Source organism: Clytia hemisphaerica, unplaced genomic scaffold, assembly GCF_902728285.1.
Source record: "Clytia hemisphaerica strain Z4C2 unplaced genomic scaffold, Clytia hemisphaerica genome assembly, whole genome shotgun sequence".
NCBI classification, from domain to species: Eukaryota; Metazoa; Cnidaria; class Hydrozoa; order Leptothecata; family Clytiidae; genus Clytia; species Clytia hemisphaerica.
This window is the reverse complement of record NW_027104338.1, coordinates 409,942-437,877: the sequence shown is the minus strand read 5'-3', so window position 1 is coordinate 437,877 and position 27,936 is coordinate 409,942. Positions and strand designations below refer to the sequence as shown.

At 34.4% G+C, this 27,936-nt stretch overlaps 1 protein-coding gene across 6 annotated transcripts; it reads left to right on the top strand.

The window, feature by feature from the left end:
- LOC136817982 (cytoplasmic dynein 2 intermediate chain 1-like) lies at positions 1-27,743 on the top strand. 6 transcript variants are annotated; one of them, XM_067074350.1, is made up of 33 exons: positions 1-88; positions 459-509; positions 1,874-1,905; positions 2,099-2,141; positions 2,550-3,137; positions 3,424-3,519; positions 3,837-3,984; positions 5,199-5,302; positions 5,478-5,498; positions 5,801-5,851; positions 6,130-6,169; positions 7,210-7,319; positions 8,320-8,433; positions 9,194-9,296; positions 13,379-13,485; positions 14,276-14,402; positions 14,608-14,687; positions 15,040-15,110; positions 15,348-15,423; positions 15,780-15,888; positions 16,244-16,307; positions 16,788-16,801; positions 17,387-17,439; positions 17,588-17,648; positions 18,043-18,106; positions 19,482-19,569; positions 23,757-23,820; positions 24,328-24,386; positions 25,030-25,075; positions 25,603-25,723; positions 26,017-26,079; positions 26,361-26,433; positions 26,654-27,743. In XM_067074350.1, the coding sequence occupies exons 1-33, from the start codon at positions 77-79 to the stop codon at positions 26,765-26,767; spliced, it is 2,967 nt and encodes a 988-aa protein (XP_066930451.1). In that variant the 5' UTR covers positions 1-76; the 3' UTR covers positions 26,768-27,743. The 6 variants fall into 6 exon arrangements, with proteins under 6 accessions (XP_066930451.1, XP_066930450.1, XP_066930454.1 ...); XM_067074349.1 differs by having other exon boundaries at positions 5,196-5,302; XM_067074353.1 differs by lacking the exon at positions 3,424-3,519 and having other exon boundaries at positions 5,196-5,302.
- Positions 27,744-27,936: the final 193 nt, after the last annotated feature.

Here is a 27,936-nt window from a genome sequence, read left to right as displayed (position 1 = left end):
GCTTTCAGAAATAATGGTTAGTAAAAAGGAACTTTAATAAGATTGAAAATCATTACAGTTGGATATTGTTTCAAAAATGCCTAGTGGGGTAAGTTTTATTTGATATTTTTATGCAGGAGCCAAAATTTTTTCATCTTTCTCTTAAAAGTCACTCAAATTGTTACTTAATTATTTTATGCTACCCACCATAGATTTCCAGGTGATCTCAATCAAACAGAATTGACCAAAATTATCAATTGTTTGAACGCAATCAAAGCTCAATACATAAATTTTCACAACAGTTGAACAGCAAAATTGCAACTTATCCAATTGAATTTACTTATTTGTGTTTGAAATTTTAGGTTGATCGCAATTTTTAGGTTTGATTGAGATCCACTGCATATCAGGTCTACTCTCTTTTGTTATCAAGCAGAGTTGTGAAGTTTTATTCTATTTTTGCTTTTATTTGTTGTGCTTAGAGAAGTAAAGAAGATACCTGGAAAGAGGATGAGTTAAAACAAGCTATCAGGGTATTGCTTTATTTATTTAGCTTAAAGTAGTTATATATTTTTTGTTTGTTTTTATAATTTTTGGACCTACCTTAAGGTAGTCCTTTAAATTAACCCTTGTCCGTTTGTCCGTCCGTCCGTTCGTTCGTCTGTTGCCAGCTTTTCTCGGGGTCGGCTCATCAGTTTTTTCTAATTTTTTGCAATAATGCAAAATGGCAATACCCAAAATGTGACGGAGCCCAATTTTTCGAAAAAAAAAATTTTTTCCGGCCAAAAATGGCGGAAATATGCCGGAAAAACTGTTTTTTCGGCATTTTCTCGAGATTTCATCATTATTTTTTTCTGATTTTTTGCTCAAAGATGCGTATTAACAATGCCCAAAACATGGCCTAGTCCGTTTTTGGGAGAAAAAATTTTTTCCGGCCGAAAATGCCGGAAATTATGCCGGAAATCGCCGTTTTTCTGGATTTTCATTGGACTTTTTCCATATAATTGGTTGTTTTTTCATTCAAAAACATTATTAATAGCAATGCCCACCATCAAGCATGTTCAATTTTCAAAATTGATTTTGAAGCCGGAACTTTTCTAAAAATCGCCGGAACAGCCGATTTTCGCCGGAAAAACAGTATTTCTTGAAATTTCTTGAGCTGTTACTTTACATTTTTTCATGAAAATTTTGCACACTGATGCAAAATGTCAATACCTAAATTGTGACGGAGCCCGATTTTGAAAAAAATTTCATTTCCGGCCGCAAATGCCGGAAATATGCCGGAAACACTGGTTTTTCGGCATTTTCTCGAGATTTCATCATTAGTTTTTCTGATTTTTTGCTCGAAGATGCGTATTAAACAATGCTCAAAACATGGCCGAGTCCGATTTTTGAGAGAAAAATTTTTTCCGGCGAAAAATGCCTGAAAATATGCCGGAATCGCCGTTTTTCTAGATTTTCATTTGACTTTTTCCTTACAATTGGTTGTTTTTTCATTCAAAAACATTTTTAATAGCAACGCCCACCATCAAGCATGTTTCAATTTTCAAAAAAATTGATTTTACTCCCCTTCCCTCTTCCCCCATCAACAATCAATGATAAAATTTAATGTTTTATGCATTTTCGCAAAACGCTATATCGTCTGACTGATACTTTTAATTTTTCTCCTTATTGCCTTATTATCTAGCTTTCATCATCAGGTAGGTCCATTCAGCATGTTGCTTGTTTGTTTTGTTTTTCATTTGTAAGAGACTATTCTAATTAGTCATAAAATCTGCCTCAACCACTCTTTTATAGATTAGACAAGATGCTTCTTCACTGAGTAAAATTTGGATATTGCCAAATCATTTTAATCTATTTACATTTTAAAAGTTTCTCAATGATTCTGTTATTTCAGGGTGATTCCAAAGAGCGAAAGCACAAGTCAAGGTAAACAATTGGGAAAACCGTTATTATGACCAAGGAATCAGAAATCCCACTTTTAAACTCAAGACTTCATACTTTTAATAGTTTTTAAAACTGAAAAGGAAACAAAATTCCTTCCCCCACTCATTGGAAAGGGAAGTTTGAAAAGTTTATGACTTATGCGTATGATAGCAAAATGTTGTTTTTCATTTCAAAGGGACAAAGATAAAGAAACTAAAGAATCGAAATCTAGAGACAAGGTACACTACTTTTGATTAACTTAACAAATCTTTTCAAAAAGCATTTGCTAATGCTGTACTAAGGCGAAAACTGAATTTTTGATCTGTTTTTGAAAATGATGTTTTAACGACTCAATCAATTGCACTTTTTCATTGTTCATCATTTCTTATTGTTATCATTCGCAATCATACGTAAACTTGCTAAAAAAGTTTGCATTTGATGGTTTTTATTTAGACAAGTTTTCGTTTCAAAAGACCAATTGTTAACACATTATGTCATTAGTTGGTTTTTGCAAGATTGGTGATTCGAAAGAATTTTCATCCAGCAATTGGTATCACTTTTATCACTCCCATGTCCCAAATAATTTTTTAGTATATTTTGAATTATTTCAATAAGAAAAAGAATTTAATCTTATTTTGTATTTTAAGGATCGTGATAAATCATCAAAAAGAGATAAAGATAAAGACAAGGATCGTGAAAATCGCAAGAAGAGCAGAGCTGAAGTGAAACGAGGGACAAAGAAAAAAGAACGAAATGATGATGAGCACCGTTCAAAAGATAAGGATAAAGAACGCAAACATAGAGACAAGGACCGTGACAGGGATAAAGATCGTGAAAGGAGGAAAGAAAAAGAGCGGAGATCAGATGATAAGGATCTAGACCGAAAAGAAAAGAAAGATAGGAATGAAGAAAAAGATGATCGAAAACAGAGAGATCGAAAAGATCGAAAAAAGAGTCATAAAGAAGATGACGATAAGGAAAATCACAGGGACAGAAAAGATAAAGAAAGGAGCAGTAACCATAAAGAGGGCGATGACCGGGAGAAAAGGAAGGAGAGGGATGGAAGTTCCAAAGATCGAGATGGCAGCTCTAAGGATCGGAAACACAGAGAAAGTAGTTCTAAAGATCGTAAGGACAGGGAAAGCAGTTCCAAGGAGCGGAGAGATGGGGATGGTAGCTCAAAAGAGCGCAAAGATAGAGATGGAAACTCAAAGGATAAGCGAAAGAAATCAAAGGTTTGTTTACTTTCAATTTTAAAGGGCTTGTGTTTTCTAGTTGATTCTTTTTGAGGAGGGTTTTTTTGCTTCCATTTTTGATCATGTATTTCATTGATTCTTTTAATTTACTGGTAGCTTTGAAAAAGTCTTTTAGACAATCTCAAGGATTTTGATATGATGCAAAGAAATCAATCATTGTAAGGAGATTATTATTTGTCACACATTTATAGTACTTAAAATTTAACTTAATTCTTTACCTTATTCCTTGTATGTATCTTTACGACCTTTTAATAAAATGTTGTAGGATTCTGAATCAGACTTAAGAAGGAAACAAAGAGAAAAAGAAAAAGAATTACAACGTTTAAGAGAAATTCAAGAGATTGAAGAGAAAAGGAGAAAGGTATTCCATCACCCCTCGCCCACCTACCCTCCTCTGACCATCGCCCAAATCCCATAATTTCATTTTAAACAATAACCCTACCAAAATCTGTAACATTCTGTCCTTTATAGACGTTTCCAAAGATCCCAACCTAAACATTTACGTATGATAAGATCAATCACAATTTTCCCATCCATTGAATTAACAAAGCAGTGGCTTCTCTTAGCTCTGTTAAATTCAAATTTTACTGCTATTTTGCAAAATATAGAGACCAAGTTGTATTGAAAAAAACTTTCTTTATTAAAATCTTTGAAACACTTTTCTCTTTCCATCTATAGGAGGAAGAAGCAACAGCGGCGGCAGAATACGATTACGAAGACGATTTTGATGATTACGAAGATGATGATTTTGAAAGTGATGTTGAGGAGAGTGAACAAGAGAGCGAACAAGAGGAGAATGAGAGTGAAGATGAAGTTGAAAACAAAGGTAAGAGAACTTTGATGATTACAAAGATGATGATTTTGAAAGTGATGTTGAGGAGAGTAAACAAGAGAGCGAACAAGAGGAGAATGAGAGTGAAGATGAAGTTGAAAACAAAGGTAAGAGAACTTAGATGATTACAAAGATGATGATTTTGAAAGTGATGTTGAAGAGAGTGAACAAGAGAGCGAACAAGAGGAGAATGAGAGTGAATATGAAGTTGAAAACAAAGGTAAGAGAACTTGATGATTACAAAGATGATGAATTTGAAAGTGATGTTGAGGAGAGTGAACAAGAGAGCGAACGAAGAAGAGGAGAATGAGAGTGAAAATGAAGTTAAAAACAAAGGTAAGAGAACTTTGATGATTACAAAGATGATGATTTTGAAAGTGATGTTGAGGAGAGTGAACAAGAGAGCGAAGAAGAGGAGAATGAGAGTGAAAATGAAGTTGAAAACAAAGGTAAGAGAACTTTGATGATTACAAAAGATGATGATTTTGAAAGTGATGTTGAGGAGAGTGAACAAGAGAGCGAACAAGAGGAGAATGAGAGTGAATATGAAGTTGAAATCAAAGGTAAGAGAACTTGATGATTACAAAGATGATGATTTTGAAAGTGATGTTGAGGAGAGTGAACAAGAGAGCGAACACGAGGAGAATGAGAGGAGAATGAGAGTGAAGATGAAGTTGAAAACAAAGGTAAGAGAACTTTGATGATTACAAAGATGATGATTTTGAAAGTGATGTTGAGGAGAGTGAATAAGAGAGCGAACAAGAGGAGAATGAGAGTGAAGTTGAAGTTGAAAACAAAGGTAAGAAGAACTTGATGATTACGAAGATGGTGATTTTGAAAGTGATGTTGAGGAGAGTGAACAAGAGAGCGAACAAGAGGAGAATGAGAGCGAAGTTGAAATTGAAAATAACGGTAGAGGACACTTGACAATGGTGACTTTTAGAATTGATTATTCTCTCTTTTCGTTACTGTAGTAGAGTCAAGTAGTATCCAATGAAATTTTGATTTGTATAACACCCTTCCTCTCTTGGATCTTATGGAAAATATGTAGTACTCTCTTCTTCTTGTATTTCTCTGCACAATTAAGAGTGCTCATTACTTGAGTAGAGCTTTTCACTTAAAGATAGTTACTCTCTTCAATATCTCATGTGTTGAAATTGGAAAGGTCGTTGGGTGTTTAATGCTCATTTTTTTATGTTTTTAAGAAGAAGATGCAGAGGAAGAGAATGATGTTTCAAGTGCAAGTGAGAATCATTCCTCACTTCAAGATGGTATCGTTCCACAACAGTCTTTCCTACAGTTAACACAGCAGGTATATTTCATTTCATTTTTATTTGAACTTAAATAATCCGTACTAGTAAAGTTAGGACCAAATAAAAATAACCATTTGGTTAAAAATGTACTAGGTAAAGGTCGAACACTTTTAGTGTAAAGATCATAGTTAGTTGACTTTGACAGCCACTATTATTTTTTACTATATTTTTTAGGAGAAAGCTGGGATGCAAGAGGTAGGGTTTGTGCAAAGCTTCCTAAATTTACTTAACTCTTAAATTTACTGTAACTCTAAATTTGAAATTTAACTGAATATTTATCTAATCTAGTAAAGTATCCAGAAATATCAGCTTTGAAAGAAGGGCCGTTCTCCAAAACTCTGATTAGCTACGCAAAATTCCTAATTTTTCAAACACGTACTTCACTTTTAGTTTTGAGCATGTTATGTTAATTAAGTCTACCTGCCACCTTACCCACCGAAAGTGAAATTTTTTTGTAATTGAAAAACCATGAATTTTCAATCATTCATTCCATTTAGCTGATGAAAGCTATGCAAGTAGAAAATGACAAAGCTTCAAGTTCAAGTCGGGTATAAATTCCTTCCCATACCCTTATTACCCTCCTCTTCCTAACTTTTAGGTAAATTCTCTTTTGTATTTTCAACTTACTTCCCAAAAAGCCCCTACCTCATGATTAAGAAAAAAACATTTTCCCTTTCGAAATTTTCCCTTTACTCATAGTAAGATAGAATTTTCCATTTCCCCTTAAACCTGCTTAAACCTACCTTCGGCGACCCGTTTCGTGACTCTTAGAGCAATTTGAATTTAAAGCCAGAACTTTTTTTTCATTTTTTATACCTTTTTTCAGAGTTCGAGTGGATCCAGTAGTAAAAAGAGCAAAACTAAAGGTATGCAAATCTTTACCATTTATTTTGTAAATAAGGTTCCGTTCACATATCGATTTTTCTCACCACTAACGTCATTCCGTCCAAACATTTCAAACTTTTATTAACCCTTTGAGTGCCAGGGTCCTTTTTTCTAAGTTTTTTTTAAAAAATCGCTAGTTCAAACTTTAAGGGCTTATATCTGCTGATCTATAAGGAATTAGAAGCTCGTATATAGCTCGTTGGATAGCTTAGAGTCTCTTCTTTCTTTTGGGCGCCTTCGGCGCCGCCCGATTTAGGAAGGGCGTGGTGGGCGGCGGCCAAGGGGGGGGGTAGGTTAGGGAATTAAAGCAGTCAGGCCCGCTGCGCGGACCTGACTGAACTGATGAAAAGGTGCCCAGTGGTAAAATTTCAAATCAATTCACTAGAAGACAGAATAAAGTAAAACAGGGCCAAATTTGGAGGTTCTTGGATCACTCGTTGACCAAAAATAGTCAAAAAACGGTCAGAATCTCAAAAAAAAGTGAATTTTTGTCAATTTTTTGCATTTTTTTGACTTTTTTGCTTAAAATTTCGCTGGAAAGACTCACTTTTGAATTTTTTTTTGCTTGACCATAAAGGACAATCTAATTCCTACGAGTTCGACCAAAAATAACGATTTCTAACTCAAACTGGGCATTACAGGAGGGCTTCGCCCTCCTATATAGCCCATGTCGTATATATACGACATCGGCACTTAAAGGGTTAAAGCCACTGAGCATTGCGGAGCATGGTACTGGTGGTGTGATGAGAGTTTGCTTGAACTAGTCATGCGGATTGAATTTTTGTTCAAGTGAAGCGATATTAAAATCATCCCCGAAAATCGATGTTTTTGATGGATTTTCTTAGCGTTACTGCCTCTGACTCCCACCCCCTCGCGTCATTGTGGCAGGAAACATCGATATTTGATTGGCTCCTAATTTTTTTACATTTTTCTCCACTCCTCTCGACATCAATGCGATAACATGATACTTTTCAAACCAGGGATTGATACTTAAAATTAGTTTTTTAATGACTTAAACTAGGTACACCAAAATTCGAGGAAAAGAAAGCACACGGGAAAATTAACTTTGTAGCAGCCAGCAAGAAACAGATGAGTGACAAAGTGGCACAGAAAACCAAGAAGAGGGGAGAGGTACGTGTCCTTAAATTCCATTTAAACCTACCATGCTTCCTCGTGTTTTTTGGCGAATATTTACCTTTAACGCGAAAATAAAACTCGCGAAATCGCGTTGGATTGCTGACTTGAAATAAATTTCAGAGATCAGAGTTCCTGCTTGAAATAGCCTGTAAATTGGCGTCTTTAGGTCCATTTGCGACTGATTTTAAGCTGATTCGGGGAATTAAGATACACCTTTCCCAAATTGTTTGCTATTTTTCGAAGGTCTTCAAACCATATTGTAAACTATATATTTGTATTCCTCCTATAAAGACAAGTGCATGCTGAAAATTTGAGCTCAAAAGCTTTTTTCTATCAATTTTTATAACTGTTTTTGTTCACAGTGAAATCCCTTATAAAAATTAAAACAGACTGCCCGGCCTCGTTTCCATGTAATTCTATTGTTTTTAAAGAAATTTCAATTCAAAATAACTCAAGAACCGGAAGTGCTTTTTTCATATTTCTTTTTTTATTTGTTTAGTTTTGCGACATACAGTACAATTTTATGAAACTAAATGGAAACATCAAAACATTAAAACAAAAAAGTCAAAAAGCCTAAATAACAATTCGGGAAAGGTGTATTGATTTGCGAAAATAAATCTAAAAAAATTCGCTACTAATTTGGCTTGCAAAATTAAATCTCGCAAAATTAATCCTAGTAAAGTGTATGTTTTATTAAAAGAGGTATTACTTAAAAGGGGTATTTGTATTGAAATACAGTTTTCACTACTAAACTCCTCTCTATAATTACAGTGGAGTCTCCATAATTCGAACATGCACGGGGAGCACAAATTTGTTCGAGTTAAGGAAATTTCGAGCTATTTAGGAACGTTTTTGTAAGGCAGTGTTAACTGATGGGACCATGAAACTTGTTCGAGTTAAGGAGACATTGGAGTTGTAGAGGTTCGAGTTAAAGAGACTCTCTGCACGTGTGTTTCTATTGTCCATTTCCTTTCTATGTTTTTTTTTCCATTAGGAATTACTTGGTCTTGTGCAGTTAGACGTACGTTCCATCGACTTGTTTGATATGCCACCCATGACTGAATATGAACTCTACATGAAAAGGTTCGGAAGCTCCGATAGTCGACAGGTAATCCATCATAAAATTATTTTAGAGGAAAAAACGTATATCGTGGCTCTTGCAGAAAAAAATATCCATAGCAAAAAAATCCTTACAATCTAGAATGTGGAGAAGTTCCCGATACCACCTTTTGTTTTGAAAAATTCCTGAGAACATTTTAGGCTGAGGGAGAAAATATAAAGAGCATAATAGTAAGAACATGGCCAGCCTGAGAATTGAAGAACATAACTATTTGAATTCATAAGACTTTTTCATAATTGCAGTAATTCTTTTACTTCTCAACTTGAAATCAGAGCATATTTGTTCGACTAGAGGGCGTATATTTTAACCCAAGGTAATTCTGTATATTTAAGTGTATTACTATGCAGGACGCCAATAACAACATTTTAAGCTTCAAATTTATTTTCGAAAAATATAAAGCATATCCAGCCCATACTAATACGTTCTGATAAAAACAATGTGTATCATCAAACTATCGATGTACATTTTGTGACCCGTTCTTTAATGGAACAACCTAACTCAGCTGGCACACGACGTTGTTTTAACGTTCAAATAACGTTATTTGGACGTTATGAATGTCACATGGACGTTGTTTTGACGTTGTGTGCCATCTGGGAAGGTTCGGATATCAATTGGAAAATTATGCAAAGAAAAACTCTCCCCTTGTGAAATTTTTTAGAAAAAAAACACGGCTATTAGGGCAGGGTTTTCTTATTATTTTGATTTAAGTTAAATACTAATTTTGAAGTCTTAAATAATCATTTTATAGATGTACACACAGACGAATGAGGAGAATTTCGATCAAGAATGTCAAACGGATGATATTGAGACTGAAACAAGATGGTGCCAACATTCCTCAGATTCGAAATCAGGTATGTCATATCAGATTATTGTCCTATAAGATTTTAAGTCGACTGGCTGCAATCAAGTCATGAAAAAAGCAAGGAAATGTTAGTTAGGGATATTGATGCATCTATTCTAAGCAATTTGTCTAACACATTTTTTAGCCATTTCTCATCTCAAAAGATGTAGTGGAAAGGGACGAAAACATGAAAGGGGCGATGAAAAGTTCCAATGGCTTTTTCAACGAGGCTAGTTTTTGTACGTCGGCCTTTCCTGGGGATGTGCTGGAGTTTTTATAAGATAGTTTTATATTAATTGGTATTTAAAGTAAAAGAGATGACGGGTTTTTCAGAAAAAGTAACAAAATTGTCTTACTACGGTTAACGACGTCAACCAAATCAAAAATGAGCTTGTAAAAACTCCAGCATGTCCCTCCCCGTTCTAGCTGATTGCAAGAAACATTTAGATTGTTCGATTACTTTTAAACAACTGTTTAATCGACTGTTTCAAACAAATGTTTCAAAGCTGCATTATGTCACTAAACACATTTTCTGAATTTTCATTCTGCGCATACTCTTTGCAAAACAACAAGTAAAAAAGATACCAAAACTGTTTCTATCGTACCATAATTTTCAATTTAAAGTAACAGAGAAAATCATTTCGGTATGGTGTTCAACTGGTTGTAATGCTGGTTGCTCACCTAATTAATGTATAGATAAAATTGAAATTTCTATAAAGATGTTCTGTATATAGATACAAAATGTACATAGATGTCTCAGTGTTGTCTGTATTTTTTGTTTAAAGTTATTACTAACCGCCGCATACTTTATAGACCTTATCAGAGTTCAGACCTTTCGAATGGTATAATATATCGAATGGGGTTACTGATATTAAATTTACTGTTATCAACATTTTAGGGCTCAGAGCTCTCCCTGAAAAACCGGGAAAACGGAAAATTTTGATAAATTATACTACTGTGCAAAAATTCTGAAACTCTTCACAAAATAGTCTGATTTACTCAACCATCACAACCCCACTATTTTAGGTCTAAACAGATTTAATTCAAATTTAGTATAGAGGTAATTTAACCCTCCTGATCTTCTGATCTTTACTTCATAAATGTTTTTCCATAACATGTATGTATTAAGTAAGTTAAAGCCTCTAGAAGTTGCATCTTTGAAAAATACCAAATAAAAAAAAAATACCTTTAAAACCAAAGAAAGAACTAGTGCAAAAAAAAAAGTACCTATTTCCGACCAATACTTGCTTTTGAGGGATTCCAGATGTAATAAATCAAAGTAGAAAAGAAACTTCTATAATCAGCTTTGAGGAACTTATTGAGCTAAGCAAATGCAGATCAATTCTAAGTTGGAAAATCTAATTAGTTTAATCTTTAAGAATGCTTCGATTACTCATTACCACCTGACGAGACGATGCTTTGTCAGCTAATTGTATAACATTTCTAAGAATCCCAAATTAAGAGAGGACAAGGAATTATAAAACTGTACGGTAGATTCTTAAAGGGAATCTTTGAACCTTTTACATTGTAGGGTGTACAAAATACTTAGTTTATACAGACAAGGCTCTTTAAATGCATCGTATTTTTCGAATATGTAATTTGCCATACACTACCTAATTTAGCAAGCTAGACGACTGATTCAGGCTTAGTAGAAATAAATTAATGGAGGGAACAAATTTTAGTTTAAACAAACTAATCCCGGAACATAATCGTATTATCATAAAAGTACTATAACTATATTATACTGTATTATACGCATTATGAACGACTCCAGTCTATATACCATACTATTACGTATTATTCTTGTATACGATTCTTTATAAAAACAAACTGTATAAAAACATCAGACTTTAAGATCAAACCAAAGTCTAACAATGTTTAAAAACATCCAAAGAGTTGAGAACATGCTTCAAATCCAAAAATCCCCCAAAAAAAGATTAAAAAAGATTAAAGCTTGTCTGTCACATTTACGGTAACGGTCGTTTTTGATTACTTTTACGGAAAGTCACGAGAAAGAGGGAGAAAACTTCAAAATGTACTTTCGCGGGCAGAAACTTTCGCGTTTTTCGCGTTTTTGGCATTTTTTCGCGAAAGTTTCTGCCAGGTAAGAAATTAAACAAGAAATCCGCGAAAGTTAATTCTGCAAAAAATGAAATTTTCCTAAAAGTTTTAAAAGCCGAGGAGAGTCAATATTATCGGTATTATCGCAGTGACTAGGATTGGGAATGGGAGGAAAGAAGTGCAAATAGTTTATTTTTCATTTATAAGCATGTCACTCTTCCGATTGAAGAAAAAATTGAGATTTGAAATAATTTTTTATTCATCATGAATATTGCCCTTATGTATTACAATGAAGTGAATACAGTCGCTCTCATGTTGTCTTCTGAACAGCCACCAGAACCGTTGGAAAACCAACGAATCCGGCGAGGCTTGAACTCGCAACCATGCCATTCGAGGGCATTTGCTCTACCATTGAGCTACGAGGATATTCAATTGCCACTCGGTAGAGCTGGAAGTGAATTCTTGTCTACTGACTGGTCAGAGACGGTGAATTGGGAGAAATCCATCTCCACATTGCTAGTGTGTTGGAATCCACCAACTACTACACTAACGGAAGGTTTGGGCATACATGGTTTTCCAACGGTTCTGGTGGCTGGTCAGAAGACAACACGAGAGCGACTGTATTCACTTCATTATAATTTTTTATTCACTTTCCCTAGCCACTCGCGAAAGTTATTGCTACTAAAATTGAACATTCATAAAAAACCGCGAAAGTTTCTTACGTAAATTTTCTTCAAAAAGTAAAAATCGCGAAACGATTTAAATCCTTAAAGACTTTTCGGTCTCGCGAAAGTTTCTACCCGCGAAAGTTTCTGCCCTTAAAGTATCATCTCCATATTCCTTTTTTATAAGAATCGATATAAATTACTATGTCCTGTATTCAATAATTCACAACAAGTCTACAGATCTCTTTAATAGATTAGTTTTGATTTATTTTCAACTTTTTCTATTCCTCTATAGTATTACTATGGAAACTCGATAGATATTGATCAATATCAAATCTACGCAGCTTGAACCACAAGGAAAAATCTATGCAAAACTGTCACAGCCATATCAATCAATGAAACTTTTTCAATATTAGAAATATCCATTAACGACAAGTGCATTGTTCACTTATTATGTATGGGCGCCCTCCCAGGCGTACTTCTATGAGTACGCCAGTGGAGGGGCGCCCGTCTTGGTGTCCTTTTGAAATGTGACTCAAGGTTTGGAAAGAATTACAATCCCGATTACAATAAAATGCAAAGTTGTGTTAATTCTGTTAACAAGTAGTGAAAATGGAAACATGCATTCCTTTCGCTAGCCTACACGTTTTCTATAAGAACATCCAAAATTTTTGAAACCTAAAAATGTTCATAACACGTTCTTATTTTCGCTATTTTGTGAGTATTTTTGTCCATCTTCTTAAGAAATTGGCCGTTTTAGAGTGTTCTTAACTTGTTCTTAATACTTTTTTACTGAAGCCTTATGTTCTTATACAATTTGTTCTTATAAAAAAAACGTGTACCTATGTTAAAAATCTTATAAAACCAAAGTCTGTAGATGCTTGTTATATATATTATATACAGGTTTACAGGTTCATTATTAGGTGTTTTAAATGATAATACGAGCATTATGGCCCTCCAGTTTCCGTTATCGTAACCAATTTGATCAAAACTTTTGTCTAGCATGCTTTAAATCTGTGGTTTGCTGCTCAAAGTTTTTATGAATTAACTTACACTCTTCTTTTTATAAGAACCAGTAAAATTTTGATGAGACTCGATTCCTTTTACTTTGAGCCTCAAATTGTTCCTATATCCCTGTTCTTAAATTATTCTTATTTTCGGCATTTTTGAGCGCAATTGCTCTTATAGAAAATTGTGTTTTTGGATTACACTTTGTTTTTATGAGGAATCTAAAACACACATCGCTGAAAAACACCGTAATACTATACCTCTTCATATAAGATATGTTGAACTTTCAAGCATTTGTTTTCATTCCGTGTACAGTATTTGTCCTTTCAATTAATCTTTACACTTTCTTATCTCATAGCTGGAACACAAAAATCGTCAGGAGACTCTACATTGGAAAATTCGAATGCCTTTTTCAATAATACTGATTCTGTACGACTCAACAAGTTTCTTCTGAAAGCCTCAAAGGTGCGTAGCTTTTATGAGGAATTAGAGTGTTTTAGAAGTATGAAGCGGAGGGATATTGGGTTTCCCTAGGTCGAATAAAATAGCAAGCCGTCCTCCCGCCAAGTAGCGCCAAAAAAAGCATTTTTTCACAGTCTCCTCTAAAACAACAATACAAGGGAAAACAATCTTTTCTCGCTTCTTGTTAAAAATTTAAACCGTCAAACCAAGAAGACACCATCCAAGAGGACGCCGTCGATTTTGAGCGTCACGCATTACTTTCCTAAAACACCCTATTTAAAATTAGAAGCTAAAAATATCATTTTACGACGAGCGGATAATTTTTTTCATTCATTTTCCATAGATTCGGGTTTTAGTAGCTTGGTAGTAATTTTTCTACTTATGTTATTCGACTTACTATTGGTGTACCTAATTGAAGGGGCAATCCTTTTCAACAATGAGGCACAAAGAAGCAGTTATCTAGCGTATGCTGAAAGTTTCCGTATCTAAAACTATCAACCGTAGCACCGAAATGGTTCTCGGTTAAGGTCTAACAGCACTGAATGACTGATCGCCTTATTGGCGAGTCCGTCAATTCAGCGACTTCATTTGACCCTGTTAAATTCGAACCCAATTCCCTTGTATTCATGATATGCACCACTGCAGAGTCTTCCAATAATTTTTACAATTTTCCACCTAATACGTCACTTTTTCTATTCTTTAAGTGACGTATTGGGTGGAAAATTTTAAAAATTCTCAGAAGACTCTCTGCATATCATGAATACGTCCTTTTAAAATCATATTTTCAATTTAGGTGTGTTTGTCCTTGTTGGAGGAGATAGCGGCTGGCATTGAACAACCAAGAAAGCATTATGTTGAAACACGAAGTAATTTGAGTGAAGGATATGTGTCACTGGGATCTTCAGAATTCTTAGTGTTAGGTTAGTATTTAATTTTTGCTAGAAAAAAGCTACTTCTCAATTAAATTTCCTCTTAGTTTGGCATTCGATCCCTCTGATTGGTTTTTGTAAACTTCTTAGCAAGAATATCATAGCGACATAAATTGTTGAGCAAAAAAATCTTTTGATATTGAAACTGTTGTTCATGTTCAGGCACATGAATCAAAATTTCTGTGTTCTTCTTTAGGTCGTGACGTTTGTGACATCAAATATTCACCGAGTCAAACCAATATGTTGTTGACCGCCCATGGAACCAGTAATGTCGTGGTATGTATCATGTTCAATTGAATTTCAGTTTATTCTGAAATTTTATACCAAAAATGTGGGTTTTAAAAAGGATTTTTAATCTTAGTTTCGTATAACCGGGAGGTCGAATAATTGAAAAATTTTCCCGTCCGATTTTCAATTTACTTAATTTTAATGGGATGGACTTTTCTGAAGTAATTGGGGTATTGTGGTTTAGATGAGCCTAACAAACACAAAGAACTTTTACTTTTTGAAGACAGAATACAGACTTTTTTGTTAACAGAATCCCAGGATCCTCCTGGCAATTCTCTGGACCGATGAATTTTCAATGATTTCTCGCCTACTTTGTTAACTACTTTTTTTTATTTCACAGCAAAAAGGTTTAAAATCATCCAAAGGACTGCTATGCGTTTGGAACACGAATGACCCAAACAAACCAACAAGGTATATAATATGCTCCATTGACAATAAAGATTTCTACTTTAAATCAATCGTTTTTTGTCCTTCTTTTCTTGTACCTATTTTTGAGGAAAGCCATCTCTAGGTCTTCTGATATCGTTTAGATAACCCTAAAATTAGATTGTGTGCTGAATCTTATACCAGTCATGGAATTGTGTAACTCCAGATGCGCCAAGTCAAATTAACCGTAATATCTTATTCGATTTTGAATTTGCATCTCAGATTGTTGGTATGCGAATCAGTACCGAAGAGTTGTTGTTTTGGTGGAGTGAACACTGCTTATGCTATCGCTGGCATGGTAGGAAGCAACCAATCTTTTATATATTCTTTATTATAATATAGAAAGGAGGCGCACCTCTATCCTGACAAAGCAGAGTAAAAAAAAGAATTTCTCAAAATTTAAACTCGCGCGGCGCAAAGTACTGGAGTGGGAGAAAAGAATTTCTCAAAATTTGTAAGCAAATGGCACGAGACGTTAATAAATGATGTCCTTTAAGTAAATGAAGCGTAAATTTCCCTCGAATGATTTTCTACCCTCGAGTGTGTTTTTTAGTAATGAAAGCTAGCTTCAAACGCAAAAACCTTAACTCCATTTGACAACGTGGGCAGAAACCAGCTAAATTATTGATAAAATATTTTACCACTTTACTACAGGAAGACGGCGTGATAGCAATATGGGATTTAACAGAACCGACTTGTTATCACGAAGCTGCACAGATTGGAAACCATATGTTGACCTTCCAAAATGTCACTTTTACTACAGGTATCGAATTTTTCTTGAAAGCCGATTTTCATTCTTACGCTGAAGTCTTGGAGAATCTCGAATAGGAAAAGCTTAATGTCTGATGTTTTCGGAGCAGCCGATTCCGGTTCCGGTATTCGGATTAAAAAAGATCGGTATTTTCTCAAAACTAAACTGCAACTCGGTATTTAGCGATGAGATATTATTTCTTGCATCCTACCCCGGTTTGCACTCTTTCTTATTGGTATTATGTCGATATTGAACGGTTTTTAACAGTGTCAGTGTTATGGTACATTAGCACACTCGGAAGCCCTCCTCCACTTTTTGTTGTGTTCTGTAGACCATTTAATCATTATTGATTGTTCTTCCTTTATAGCTGCATTGGAAGTCAAACACATTTTTCCGGTCGTTGCAATTACACCTTTAACCTTTTATTCTGGGTAAGCGAATTTGCAGTTGACTCTCTCTAATTCGATCTTCAAGGGACCAAAAAGTATCTTCAAATAAGGGAAAGATTCTAATTACAGAGAGTAATTTAAATCACTTTCCAGCTGAGGGGACCAATATTTTACTTCGGATTACAGAAATATTCGAATTAGAGTTAATTGTTGATTGTATTCATAATCTTCCAGCCCAAATAAGTCGAGCCGTTAAACAGTAGACAACATTCTGACTTTACCCATAGATCCGTAAGACACAAATATCACATGCTCGTCTCCAACGTTGGTGTGATTGTAATTGTTGTTTTATAAAACAATTTTTGTTGATCAATAAAAATGCCAGAGTCGACTACAAGCTTTTTAAGGTCATTTTCGCATCCCTTTTTGCCATGCGTAAAATCATGCAATGTAAATACAGATCAAATCGAACTTTTTATCAAACTCTGATTTTATCAATTTTCGTTCTTTTGTTTATTATAGCACATCGCAAGCAGGTAAGACCGCTATTTCCATGGTTGCTGAATCGTGATATTTCTATTGACAGCTTGTGATGAACAATGATATATTCGATATAAGACACCGTTGCATTGATGCGTTAAATATAGCGTCACTTTAGTTGGGCTAGACTGGATGCTAAAAATAGCTACGCTCCACTGCAGAAACATTCAGAGATTTGCGTAAAAAAATGTCTCAGACCATGTTCACACGTTACTGTTCCGTTTCGCTTCGGTATGATTTCGTCTCGAATCGAGTATGTCCGTATTGATTTCGGAACGTTTCGGAGCAAGGAAACGGATCAGTTCCGTTCCGATGAAAAAAGTGAAGCAAAACCGTTTCGATCTCTTCTTTTTGACGTTTCGAATTTTGACGTTCACACTTGTTTCGGAACCGTTTCGGAACAGAACGGAACAGAACCGTGACGTTTGAACATGTTCTGAGACACGGAATGTTGCCTAACCGTAACAAACCGAACTTCGCGTTATCCTTTCAGTGTCAGAGAATAAGAGTTTGGTACAGGGTAACCCATTTCACGCTGTTTCCTTTTTTTATCTAAAAGACCAAATCTTATTTTTCCTTAGATATTTCATTTCAATTAGCAACCATGGATCAAAGTGCCTCAGTTCACGTTTGGGTAATTATCTTGAACGATCTTTACTTCTCTAAATAAGGAAAGGAATCATTTCTGATGATTTTTTCATTACTCTGGCTGACCCGAGTTCAACCTTTGTCAAAATTATTATGTTGAAAGCTCTTTTTATTATTATTTTCTACTTTTTTAGACAGTAGTTCGTACACAAATCGATAATTTGTCGGAGCATAAAAATGTCACTGATGATTTAGGTAAAAGCGTTTCCAATTCTCAAATATCAATTTTGATCTATCTCATTCAAACTATTTCATGGCAAAATTTTGCGTTTTTTGTTTCTGACAAGGCTACGAAAATTAAAATTCCTGTTCCCCTTTCTCTATGAGAACAAACTATATAGCAGCAAAGGCTTCGATGGTCAAAATATTAAGAACAAGCTAAAAATACTTTAAAGGCTTAATGGGCTCTAAAAGTTAAAACACACAATATCAGGAAATTGCACAGTATTTCTTACAAAATAGTGAAATAAAGAACATTTTTAGGCTTAAACTTAAATTGTTAAGAACATTCTGGATGTTCTTATAAAAACGTGTGGCTCCTTAGATTATGTAAAACGACGATTCTAGCCATTTTTCAAACGATTTTCAGGATTGGCGCCTCACGGTCGTGTTAAATTGGTGCACAGTACAGCTATTACACCTCCTGGTGTCAGGTTTGTTCTGTTATTGATACTATTTATTTGTAGGCTTGTCCGGGAGTTGAAATCATCTGTCTGGGGGGTAAAGCATTTACAGGGATTTTAAATTTCAATTTGGCGAAGTATAATGGTAAAAATATTGTCCGTCTTAGAGACCTTCTTATAAAATTTACCAAAAAAATAGGAACAATTTAAGAACAATGCCTGGAATTACCCCGCAATTTCAAGCAATTTAAGGGCTCTGGTCATAGTGAAAAATCAATTTCAGAATTTGAAGATAAAACCTTATGTTTTCGCTACTTTGACATGTTTAAGAACAAACTGCTTTTGAAAAAATGAATTTAAGTAATTACATCATGAGTAATTAAGGAATAAGTGTGACATGGACCTTAATAAAACGTCAAAACGACGCTATTCATATACTTTTCACAAAAAAGCCTGATCTCCTTGGGGAAATCATTTTATTGTTTTAAACTTTTTTTATAAGTTAATGACAAATAATTTCTTTATTTAGATTTTTTCGGAAAAATTTTTTATTTGGCTACATCCCAAGTTATAACTGTTTTTGTATGGAAATTTAGTGGAGAAAATTGCCAAAAATGAGGTTTTTTGGAGATTTTAAAGGAAAGATACTTCCACAAAAATTTTCCGAAATTGTATTTTTAGATACTAAATAGATACATCACCTGAACCAAAAAAATTCCAAAATGTTTGATTTTTACTGAGATTAGGGCTTTGAAAGGTGAAATACTCTTCTTCGAAAAACTCTTCGTTTTCTTCTTCATTTAATTTTTTCATCTCAATTTTTCGATTTTTAAATTCTAAAAAGGTAGGTTTAACAGGACATATAAAAAAAGTTATACATTAATCTTTTTAAAATGCAGAAATTGCCATTTAAGTTGGTGTAAAATCGAAAAATTGGGTATGTCCAGAGCCCTTAAGTAAAAGTAATAAAATTTTAAAGCCTAAAATATTTAAATTTCACCCTATAAGTAACAGCAAGATAAGAACAATGTGTGTCAAAAAATAAGAACAGCCGAGCCTCTTCAAAAATCTACTTGTTTTTAGTAACCTTTTTCAGTGGCCTTGAATGAAAGCTTCGAAAACAAGTTTAACGTAATTTTTAAAAAATCTTCTCGTTCTTTTATATATATAATATATATATTTTTTAAACAATATGAATTTAAAAAATAAGCCTCGGTCTTGATTGAGGCTGAAAAATGTTTTTTTTTAAAGCGGATAAACTTTATTCTTTGCCCTGGAAAATAAGAACAGGATAAGAACAACTAAAGGCTGAAAGTGTAAATCGAGCCTAAAGCAAAAATTCATCGGTTCTTTTTGAAAATAGGGTACATTGGTCCTTCAGTAATAAATGTCCTTATTTTTTCAGCGTGACATCTTTCACTCATTTATTCTCAATGACAAGTTTGAAAGTGAACGAAGCTAACCCCAATGATATGTATGCAGGAACGGGAAGTGTAAGTCAACTTGTATTCTATAATATGCAATCAAGTTGCCAATGATTTTACATAGATAAACCTTGGTGTCCACTGAGAAAAAATATTTTCGTCGCGAATTTTGTTTGTCCATGGTTTGACGCGAAAAAAAATCTAAACATATTTATATAGCTGGAAATTTCTTGATCTAATGGTATTTTTGTTTCCTCCGTCAAATATATAAAATAGCCATAGTTTCTAGAGGGGTCAAGACCCCCCCTTAGGTAAGATGACCCCCCCCCCCTTAAGTGCTAACCTCCCTTAGGAAACTCATTTAAAATTTCACCACCCCCCCCCCCCTTAGAAAACGCAAACTTTATTGGAAAAGAAAAAAATTGAAATTTCGCATAATCCAAGGAAGATCCCCCTTATCTAAGAAGACCCCCCTCCTTTGGTATAAAGAAGACCTCCCCCCTTAGGTAAGAAGACATACTTTTAACGTCCCCTTGCTTTTGGTTCATCAAAACCCAAGCCCCCTTAAACTCCGCCTGAGCTTCACCGCTAGTGGTCGGTTTTACATCGATCCTTCTTTGTGGTCTACCAGTTTGTCGGCAAACTTGCGAGAGTATAAAATCCCGAACCGTTTTCAAACGAACACAATAAATCAATGGATCTAATAACGGTTTAGAAGAATACAATAAAGTCGCATAAGAAATTAAGTAAGTTTTCATAAAGTCCCAAACCCAAGGGGGTAGAAACTATGATAGCTGGCTATACACAAAAGAGAGGTCTTAGGATACCGTTCAACTGCAAGGTTTACTTTGACTGCTTTTTGACGCTGAGCGTTGGATCACTTGATCGTTGTTCATTGATAGAGACAATCCAGAACTGATACTTGGGAAAAGCAAGGAATTTCTTTGACGTCTGATCTTAAAGTAAAAAAGTAGGCAAGATAGTTTGCATGTCAAAAGGGGAATACAAATTTAAAGTAAAAGCGTTAATTTTTCTGAACTTGTTATATATTACTATATTTATACTGGCGACTCTGCCTGAGCTTCACCGCTAGTGGTCGGTTTTACATCGATCCTTCTTTGTGGTCTACGAGTTTGTCGGCAAACTTGCGAGAGTATAAAATCCCGAACCGTTTTCAAACGAACACAATAAATCAATGGATCTAATAACGGGTTAGAAGCATACAATAAAGTCGCATAAGAAATTAAGTAAGTTTTCATAAAGTCGCTTTCTTTCCAAACCATTGATAAAGGAAAAGTAATGGTCAGTGGTAGAAAACAAACACTAAAAGCGATCAATACTGATTTTGACATGTTAGCAGCCTTGAGGTTCAATTTTGTCTCCTGAGTATTATCTCTGGTGCTAATCAAGGAGCATTCTTGGTTGATTTTATATTGTGACCAACACAGCATAATATAGACAGTCAATATGATGACAACAGTCAAACCATAGTATATTTTTACCAGCAGTTTACCACGATTGACAAGGAAAAATAGTGCGGATGCTATGATGTAGAATGACCATACCGAACCTAGAATGAGAAATGCAGTCTTGGTTGAGGTACACCAGAGTCGTAGGAATGGTTTGACAATCTTTAAGTATTGTTCACCATTTATAAGAACAACTGTACTGAGGAGTATGAATAGTAGATTGCAAGTCAGTATCCTGAACCACTTCAATGATGTGCAATCGACTATCTGGTAATTGAATATTACATAATAACGGTATATTTGTAGAGGATGTATTGTTAGAGCGCTAATCAAATCTGTTATGAGTAGAGTAACCAGAAATTTGTGGTATGTTGTTTGGTAATAAGACAGTTTATAAAAAGCATACAGAACGGTGATGTTCGTTACTAAAGTTGCAATGATGAGGAAGATGTGAGCATATAAGAGAAATTGGTAATTGACCAAAGCTGATTCGGTGAATGAGTAAATGTAAGGTTTACAAGACTCGTAATCTGGCATTCTTTTTCCTTTTAAAGAACCAAATCGACGGTAAAATAAGCTGCAACCCTTCTATAAAAAGCAATGAGTTTCTATTCAACGATGAATTCACCTCCAAAAAGTCACGGTATTGAAGGGTGATAAGATTCAAAGACACTCTTAATAGCTATTATGAAAATTTTAGCAAGTGAAATCCAAACAGCTCTTCTTCTCAGCATATGGTTACAACATTTGTTACAAAGAAAAGACAAGTTGCGATTTGCATACTTTTTGATCACGTTACCAAAATCTTCTTTTGGAGTTTGTCTATTTTCTGATCACATGATCAAAAAGTTTGCAAAATAAATAAATTTTGGTACGTAAGCTCCATCCTTTAACAATACAAAGAGACAAAAGCCTTCCGGACCAGTGTTTTTATGATGACTATGATCTATCATCTGCTGCGTTGACACGTTGTTTGAAAGCTCATCTCACGTTCAGATAGAGGGGTTTGTTTTTATTCTTTTTTATTGCACTTTTCTTGCGTTTTGTTATTAATAAACCATGATCCAAAATCCCATCTGCTCTCTTGTACATGTACTCACAAAGAGGTCTCCTGAAATCTCATTGGCTATTTTTGTTAAAAAGAATTCAAATACTAATCACTAAAAGTTAAAAGTTAAAAAGAAAAGAAGTTAAGTAATTTAGGTGTGACTCTATCATCGTGATAAAATAGTAAAATAGTAAGAATAATAGTAACATTTTATAAGCTTCTTCTAATCACAGCTTAGCAATGCTCTATCTTTTATCACCCAGCTACATGTTTTTTATAAAAACATCCAAAACATCATATGTTTTTAACTTTTTAGAGGTTCAAACCTTAAAATGTTCTTAAAACGTTCTTAATTTTCTTAATTTTCTTAATTTTCTTAATTTGTAAAGTATTTTTGTGCAATTTCCTAAGAAATTGGGTGTGACTCCGCAAATCCTATAGGGTAACTACCAGTGATACTCCTTAAAACCTACAACAAAAAGGTACCTCCTATATCCTGATAGAGAAAACAGTAATGATTGAAACTTGTTCTGGTGAGTCTAGGCTACCTATAGATTTCTTCCCTGGGTATGGTATTTTGTAAAAGCTGCTAAGAAAATTTTTATTCCTTGGTGAAAAAATGCAATTTTAGCTATTTACCCCTTAAAACCTACAAAATGGTTTTCTTGAATAACTTTTTATAAAATAGTCCTTTTGGTCTCAAATTTTGAATAGTGATTCACTGCAAAGTTACTAATGCTGCAATTAGATCACTGGTACCTAAATATTTTCAAAATTGTACGTTAAAATCAAATTACACCTTGAAACCTACACAATTACACCTTGAAACCTACACTATTACACCTTTAAACAACTTACTAAAGCTGTGAAATTGCAATTGAGGTGTTGAACCGTGATTCAATTGATCAAGAAGGGTCAAAACTTTTATTCACTTCATTTTTGACTTCATTTTTGATGATGGTACTAATATTTTTCTAAATTTCCATCAAATTTGTGACATTTTGGTATGCAATACGACCATGTTTTGAGAAAGTCGATTTTCAGATTTTATTGGCCAATACCATAAAATGAGCTTTGAAATATAACTTTGAGGGCCTTACGATTTGTTTGGGGTCTAGCCACGTACCTACCATAAGTATAGGTACCTAAAAAGTATAGGTTTTATGACCTTAAATTCATTTGTGTAGTCTCTAGGTCCGAGAAACTTAAAATTTTGGAGTGATTTTTGATAAAATTCTCAATAACGAATTTTACGACATTTTGCGATGATTTAAAATTCTTGAAATTAGGTATTTTATAAACGTACCTATATTATAGAGATTGTAAAAAAGTGAATTATATGATATTAAATTAAGTTTGGTGGTTAAGAGAGCCCAAAACTCAACTTTGCAGGATTTAAGGGGTATCCACTGGTACCAACAAATTTCACTTGGAAGTGTGTCCAGATTTTAAGTCGACTTGTCCGCCGTGTGATATACACATTAAACGTTCCAGTTGAGATTTCTTACAAGGATTTTTGTCCTGGTTACTTATTGTAACATCATCATGGGAAAGTGATGCAAAACAAAGCAATCCTTTTTTGTATATTCAAATTTTAACAATAGAAGAGAGAATAAATTCAGTCCGATGTTTTTCAATAGACTATTGTTGCGACACTGAATAAATTGGGCTATTCATGCCAAGATTTCCAACCTATACCAATGTTTTTTTACTGTCACTTTCATAAATTTTTTCAACAGGGTGAGATTCTTCATATGACGCGGTTCAGCAATCGTCCAACACCAAGGCTCTTTCGCCAAGGAGGTACCAGTCATCTAAGATAATCCTTGACTCGGAAGGTTTATTGTTCATATTAGTCTATTTTAATATGCCTCTCTGATGTCCCTGACTCTATAGATCAGGGCGGTAGGGGGCATATTCCCCCACCTTCTTTTTTGCAAAGTAAAAGCTTTTGGTTGCGCCTCCTGAGACTCTATATTCACCCACTTTCAATTTCATGGCGTGGGCCCTGTAGATCTATTCTTTGAGCTTCGACTTGATCGAAATACGGCTGTGCAAACAAATTGTTATTAATCAAAATTTTAAGTTATCTTCCATAAAAAACTAAAAAGTACATCACTCAGAGTTCCGTGCTTACGCACTAATCATATGTACAGTAACAGATTGTTATTAAAGTTTGTTTTAAAAGAATTGACAGTCCGCACATTTGAATAGATTGTTCTTGGATCAAAATGTGCGAACTGCCAGTTCTTGTGGAACAAACTTTACTTTACTTACCTAAATATTTTGGTCCAATAATTGTTTTTATAGAAGGCAGTAATAAGGTGAATTCCATTGACATTAACCCTTGGAAGATGCCCTATATGTTGGTAAGTGCATTTTATTAATTATGCCCCGTGTTCAAGATCTATTAAATTCTGTCTGAGGTTTATCCTCCTATTCTTGACCGATGCTTAAACTTTCCCTTCATTTCACAAAGTGTGGTCACAAAAAAGTGGTCAATAAAATACTGGTTGATTATATATATTTGTATAAATTTCTTCATCCATCACCCTTTTAATTAGGAGCTCAAGTAGAATCAAAATCGTCAGTCGTGCAAAATTACTCAAATCTGTTTGGTTAACTTCCTAACCATACGATTACTAGTAGTAAGTAGCAGACAGCCTTCCGTTCTTGAGATTCGTCCCGGGGAGAAAAATACACGAGAATTCAATGCCCATCGGAATTCCCACTTAGAAAAAGGCCTGATAGCCATCTCCACTGGACTTTTTGAGTTCTAAATAAAAAGGTATTAAAGGGAGTGAGAGTTTACTAAGAGCTAGTAACCATTTTCTTTACCCCTTATTGATATTTAGACCTGATTCAGCGGTTAAATTTGTTTTAACGGCCTGGAGAAAATGAAATTGGAAAAATTGTACACTTATACCGACGTTAGATAGATCTTGCTAAAACACATCCCCTAAATCGTGGGAATACCATTTCAGTATGTTTTTATTTGCTTTGTTTTTTTAGGCTTGTTATGATGATGGATGTGTTCGATTGTTTCATGTCAAAACAGGTGAGGCTTAAAAATGTATTTGTTTTGTTTCGCATTTTAAGCCTTTTCAGTATTGGGTTATTCCAATGAAAATGAAGATACTCGAGTGGAAAGTACTATAGGGTTTAACACTAAATTTTAGCGTTAAAGATTCTTCCTATATAAAGTAATAGCGTGGTCGACTAAAATTCGGCCAAACTGGGAAGGCAGTTTGAATTTGATTTTTGCGCCCCTTGTGAAGCGAGGACGAAAATTTTTGGGGGGTTTTCTCTCTTTTTTTGGCCGAAAACTTCCATATCTAAGGGGCGCTAAAATTAGTAACGTCTTTTTCCGCCCTTTGTATTTCGGCGCCCCTGAAAATATCGGCTGCTGGGGGCTGCTGCCACCGTGCTACTGTAAGGCCTATAAGAGGCTTTTTAGTCTCAAAATTCTGCTTAATTCATCAAAGTTTGAATATGTGCTTATTTGCTGTGTCCGTGTCAGACGAAAAACCATACTTTGACCATTGATAGCCTCTTATCTAAGTTTCCATAAAAATCACTTTTCAGAGGATGCATTAATGACATGGGCAAACACAACCAGTGGAGCTTCATTGCTTCATGTACAGTGGTCACGAAGTCGTCCATCCGTTTTTTTCACAATGGATTCAGATTCTGTACTGTATATCTGGTAAGTCTAATTATGTTTTCAACTTACAGATATATCAAGATATTTAGCTAGTAGATTTACACCTTTTTTGTAAAAACATCCAAAAATTTTTAAGCTTTCGGGTACTCTTAACTTTTTGAGTTTTAAGTCGAAAAATGTTCTCAAAATGTTCTTATGTTTGCCATTTTTGGTAATTTTTATATGCGATTGCCTAGGAAATTTGTTCTTAACTTTTTTTCACTTTGGCCTTCGAAGCTTTATGTTCTTATATAACACCAGTCATCATCATTACCATCGTCAATACTTATTTTTAGGAATCTTTTGGAATCCGATGTAGCACCAATTCACCAAATGAAAATACAAAGAAAAGATAAAAGGTTTCTTTCTGTATTTTTATAAAACAAAATGCGATGAGGATGAAGTGTTATTGCATCTATTTTTCAAAGTAGCCTTACCAAGCTACTTCCGACCAGACATCCATTACGTTTTGTTTTACGTTAACTATGAAAACCATAGATACACAAAAATCTCAATTATATTTCAACCATAATTAAAGCCATTCCTTTTCTACGCATTTAACATACTTTACAATCATCCCATTGAATCAGATTTCTCAATTTTTATCCTTTCTGATCACTTCGTTTTGTTTATCTGACAGAGCCGTCAGTTTCACATTGGCCAATGATTATGCTGCAATGGGGAAAGGAAGTCCTGGAAGACCTTCAGAAATGGTAAACTTTCTCCAAAATACTTTCTCACATTATACAAATTATCTTCTTGAATTATGATGATAGAAAACAAACTATTATTTTTTGTTTCATAATAAACATATTTTTTTGATTTTTAATCTACAAATACCTTCTGTGGTCTTGAGTAAAACCTCTTAGCATTTTACAATTAATTGTAGAAAAAGCTCTATAATTACTGTTTCTTTTTCTCACAATCTTCCAGGCGTTGATTTTTGGAGATGGCTCAGTTGAAATACACAGGCTAACAAAGAAACTGTTCACGATGCAACCAGATGAATTAGATGCTATGGACTCCTTCTTGGCAAACATTACGTGATCAAAGCTCGATCAAAGTCACATACATGTTATCCAGGAATCTTTTTAGATTCATATTCATGATATGCACCATTGCAATGTCTTCTGACATTACATCACGGACCCAATTCATGATATGCACCACTGCAATGTCTTCTGACATTACATCACGGACCCAACAGCTGATTGGTTGTAAGTGACGTAAAATCAGTCAATACGTCACTTTAAACCAATCAGCTATTGGGTGGAATTGAAGACATTGCAATGGTGCATATCATGAATAGCTGATTAGCTGTAATAAGTGGCGTAAAATCAGTCAATATGTCACTCTCAACCAATCAGCTGTTTGGTCCATTGAAGACATTGCAATGGTGCATATCATGAACTCATGCATATCATGTCATTGCAATGTCTTCTGATGTTATGCAACTTTTACAACAGCTGATTGGTTGCAGTGAAATCTGTGGGTGGTACAACTGCGTAATTTGCAAAGACATATTGCAGTAGTGTTATATTTTCGCCAAAAGCTTTACCGTAAGTTGGTCTAATGTCGACATGCCTTTTCTAATTCCAAAACACCCTTCTTTAGAGATAGGAATAGTAGATAGGTCGGAATCACTGATTGAGAAAACATTTAAAAATATTTAAAATATATATAAATAAATTGACCGACTGACCGCCAAGCAAATCAATCAGCGATAGATTATCGAAAATATTCAGTTGTTCACTGTCAATTACGTAAAATTTTAATACACCATCTCTGGATTTTTGCCGGGATAGAATGAAAGGGTATTTTTTTCAGTTTGTTTGATTTTTCTATTTGTAAGATATCTTTATCTCGATAATTTGATTTTTTTTATTTATTGACATCAAATATTTTTAGTCCTAGCCATATAGCAGTACTTTAAAAGTAAGAGACGTGTACACTTATGAAATATTATGTATGAGAAAATTGTAAATAACTTTTTACTGTCAATGATAAATGTTTATTTAAAAGATTATTACATTGAGTCTATTGTCAAAATAATGGTGGGGAGGGTTTTTATGTAAGATCTATTGAAAAGCGGATTTTTAGTGAATTATTGCCTAGATCCGCCCCTGTAGAACGTGTATCTCTCTTATTACTTATATGTTTTTCTGAATTTTCCGCTTCGAGGCAACTGGATAAATTAATGTCCCATGCTCGATTGT

What these genes read in the sequence shown, in the direction of transcription:
- LOC136817982 (XM_067074349.1), top strand. An exon ending in ATAAGCGAAAGAAATCAAAG is followed by an intron (nt 3,138 to 3,423) that starts GTTTGTTTACTT and finishes AAAATGTTGTAG; the next exon opens with GATTCTGAATCAGACTTAAG. An exon ending in ATTGTTTCATGTCAAAACAG is followed by an intron (nt 25,076 to 25,602) that starts GTGAGGCTTAAA and finishes ATCACTTTTCAG; the next exon opens with AGGATGCATTAATGACATGG.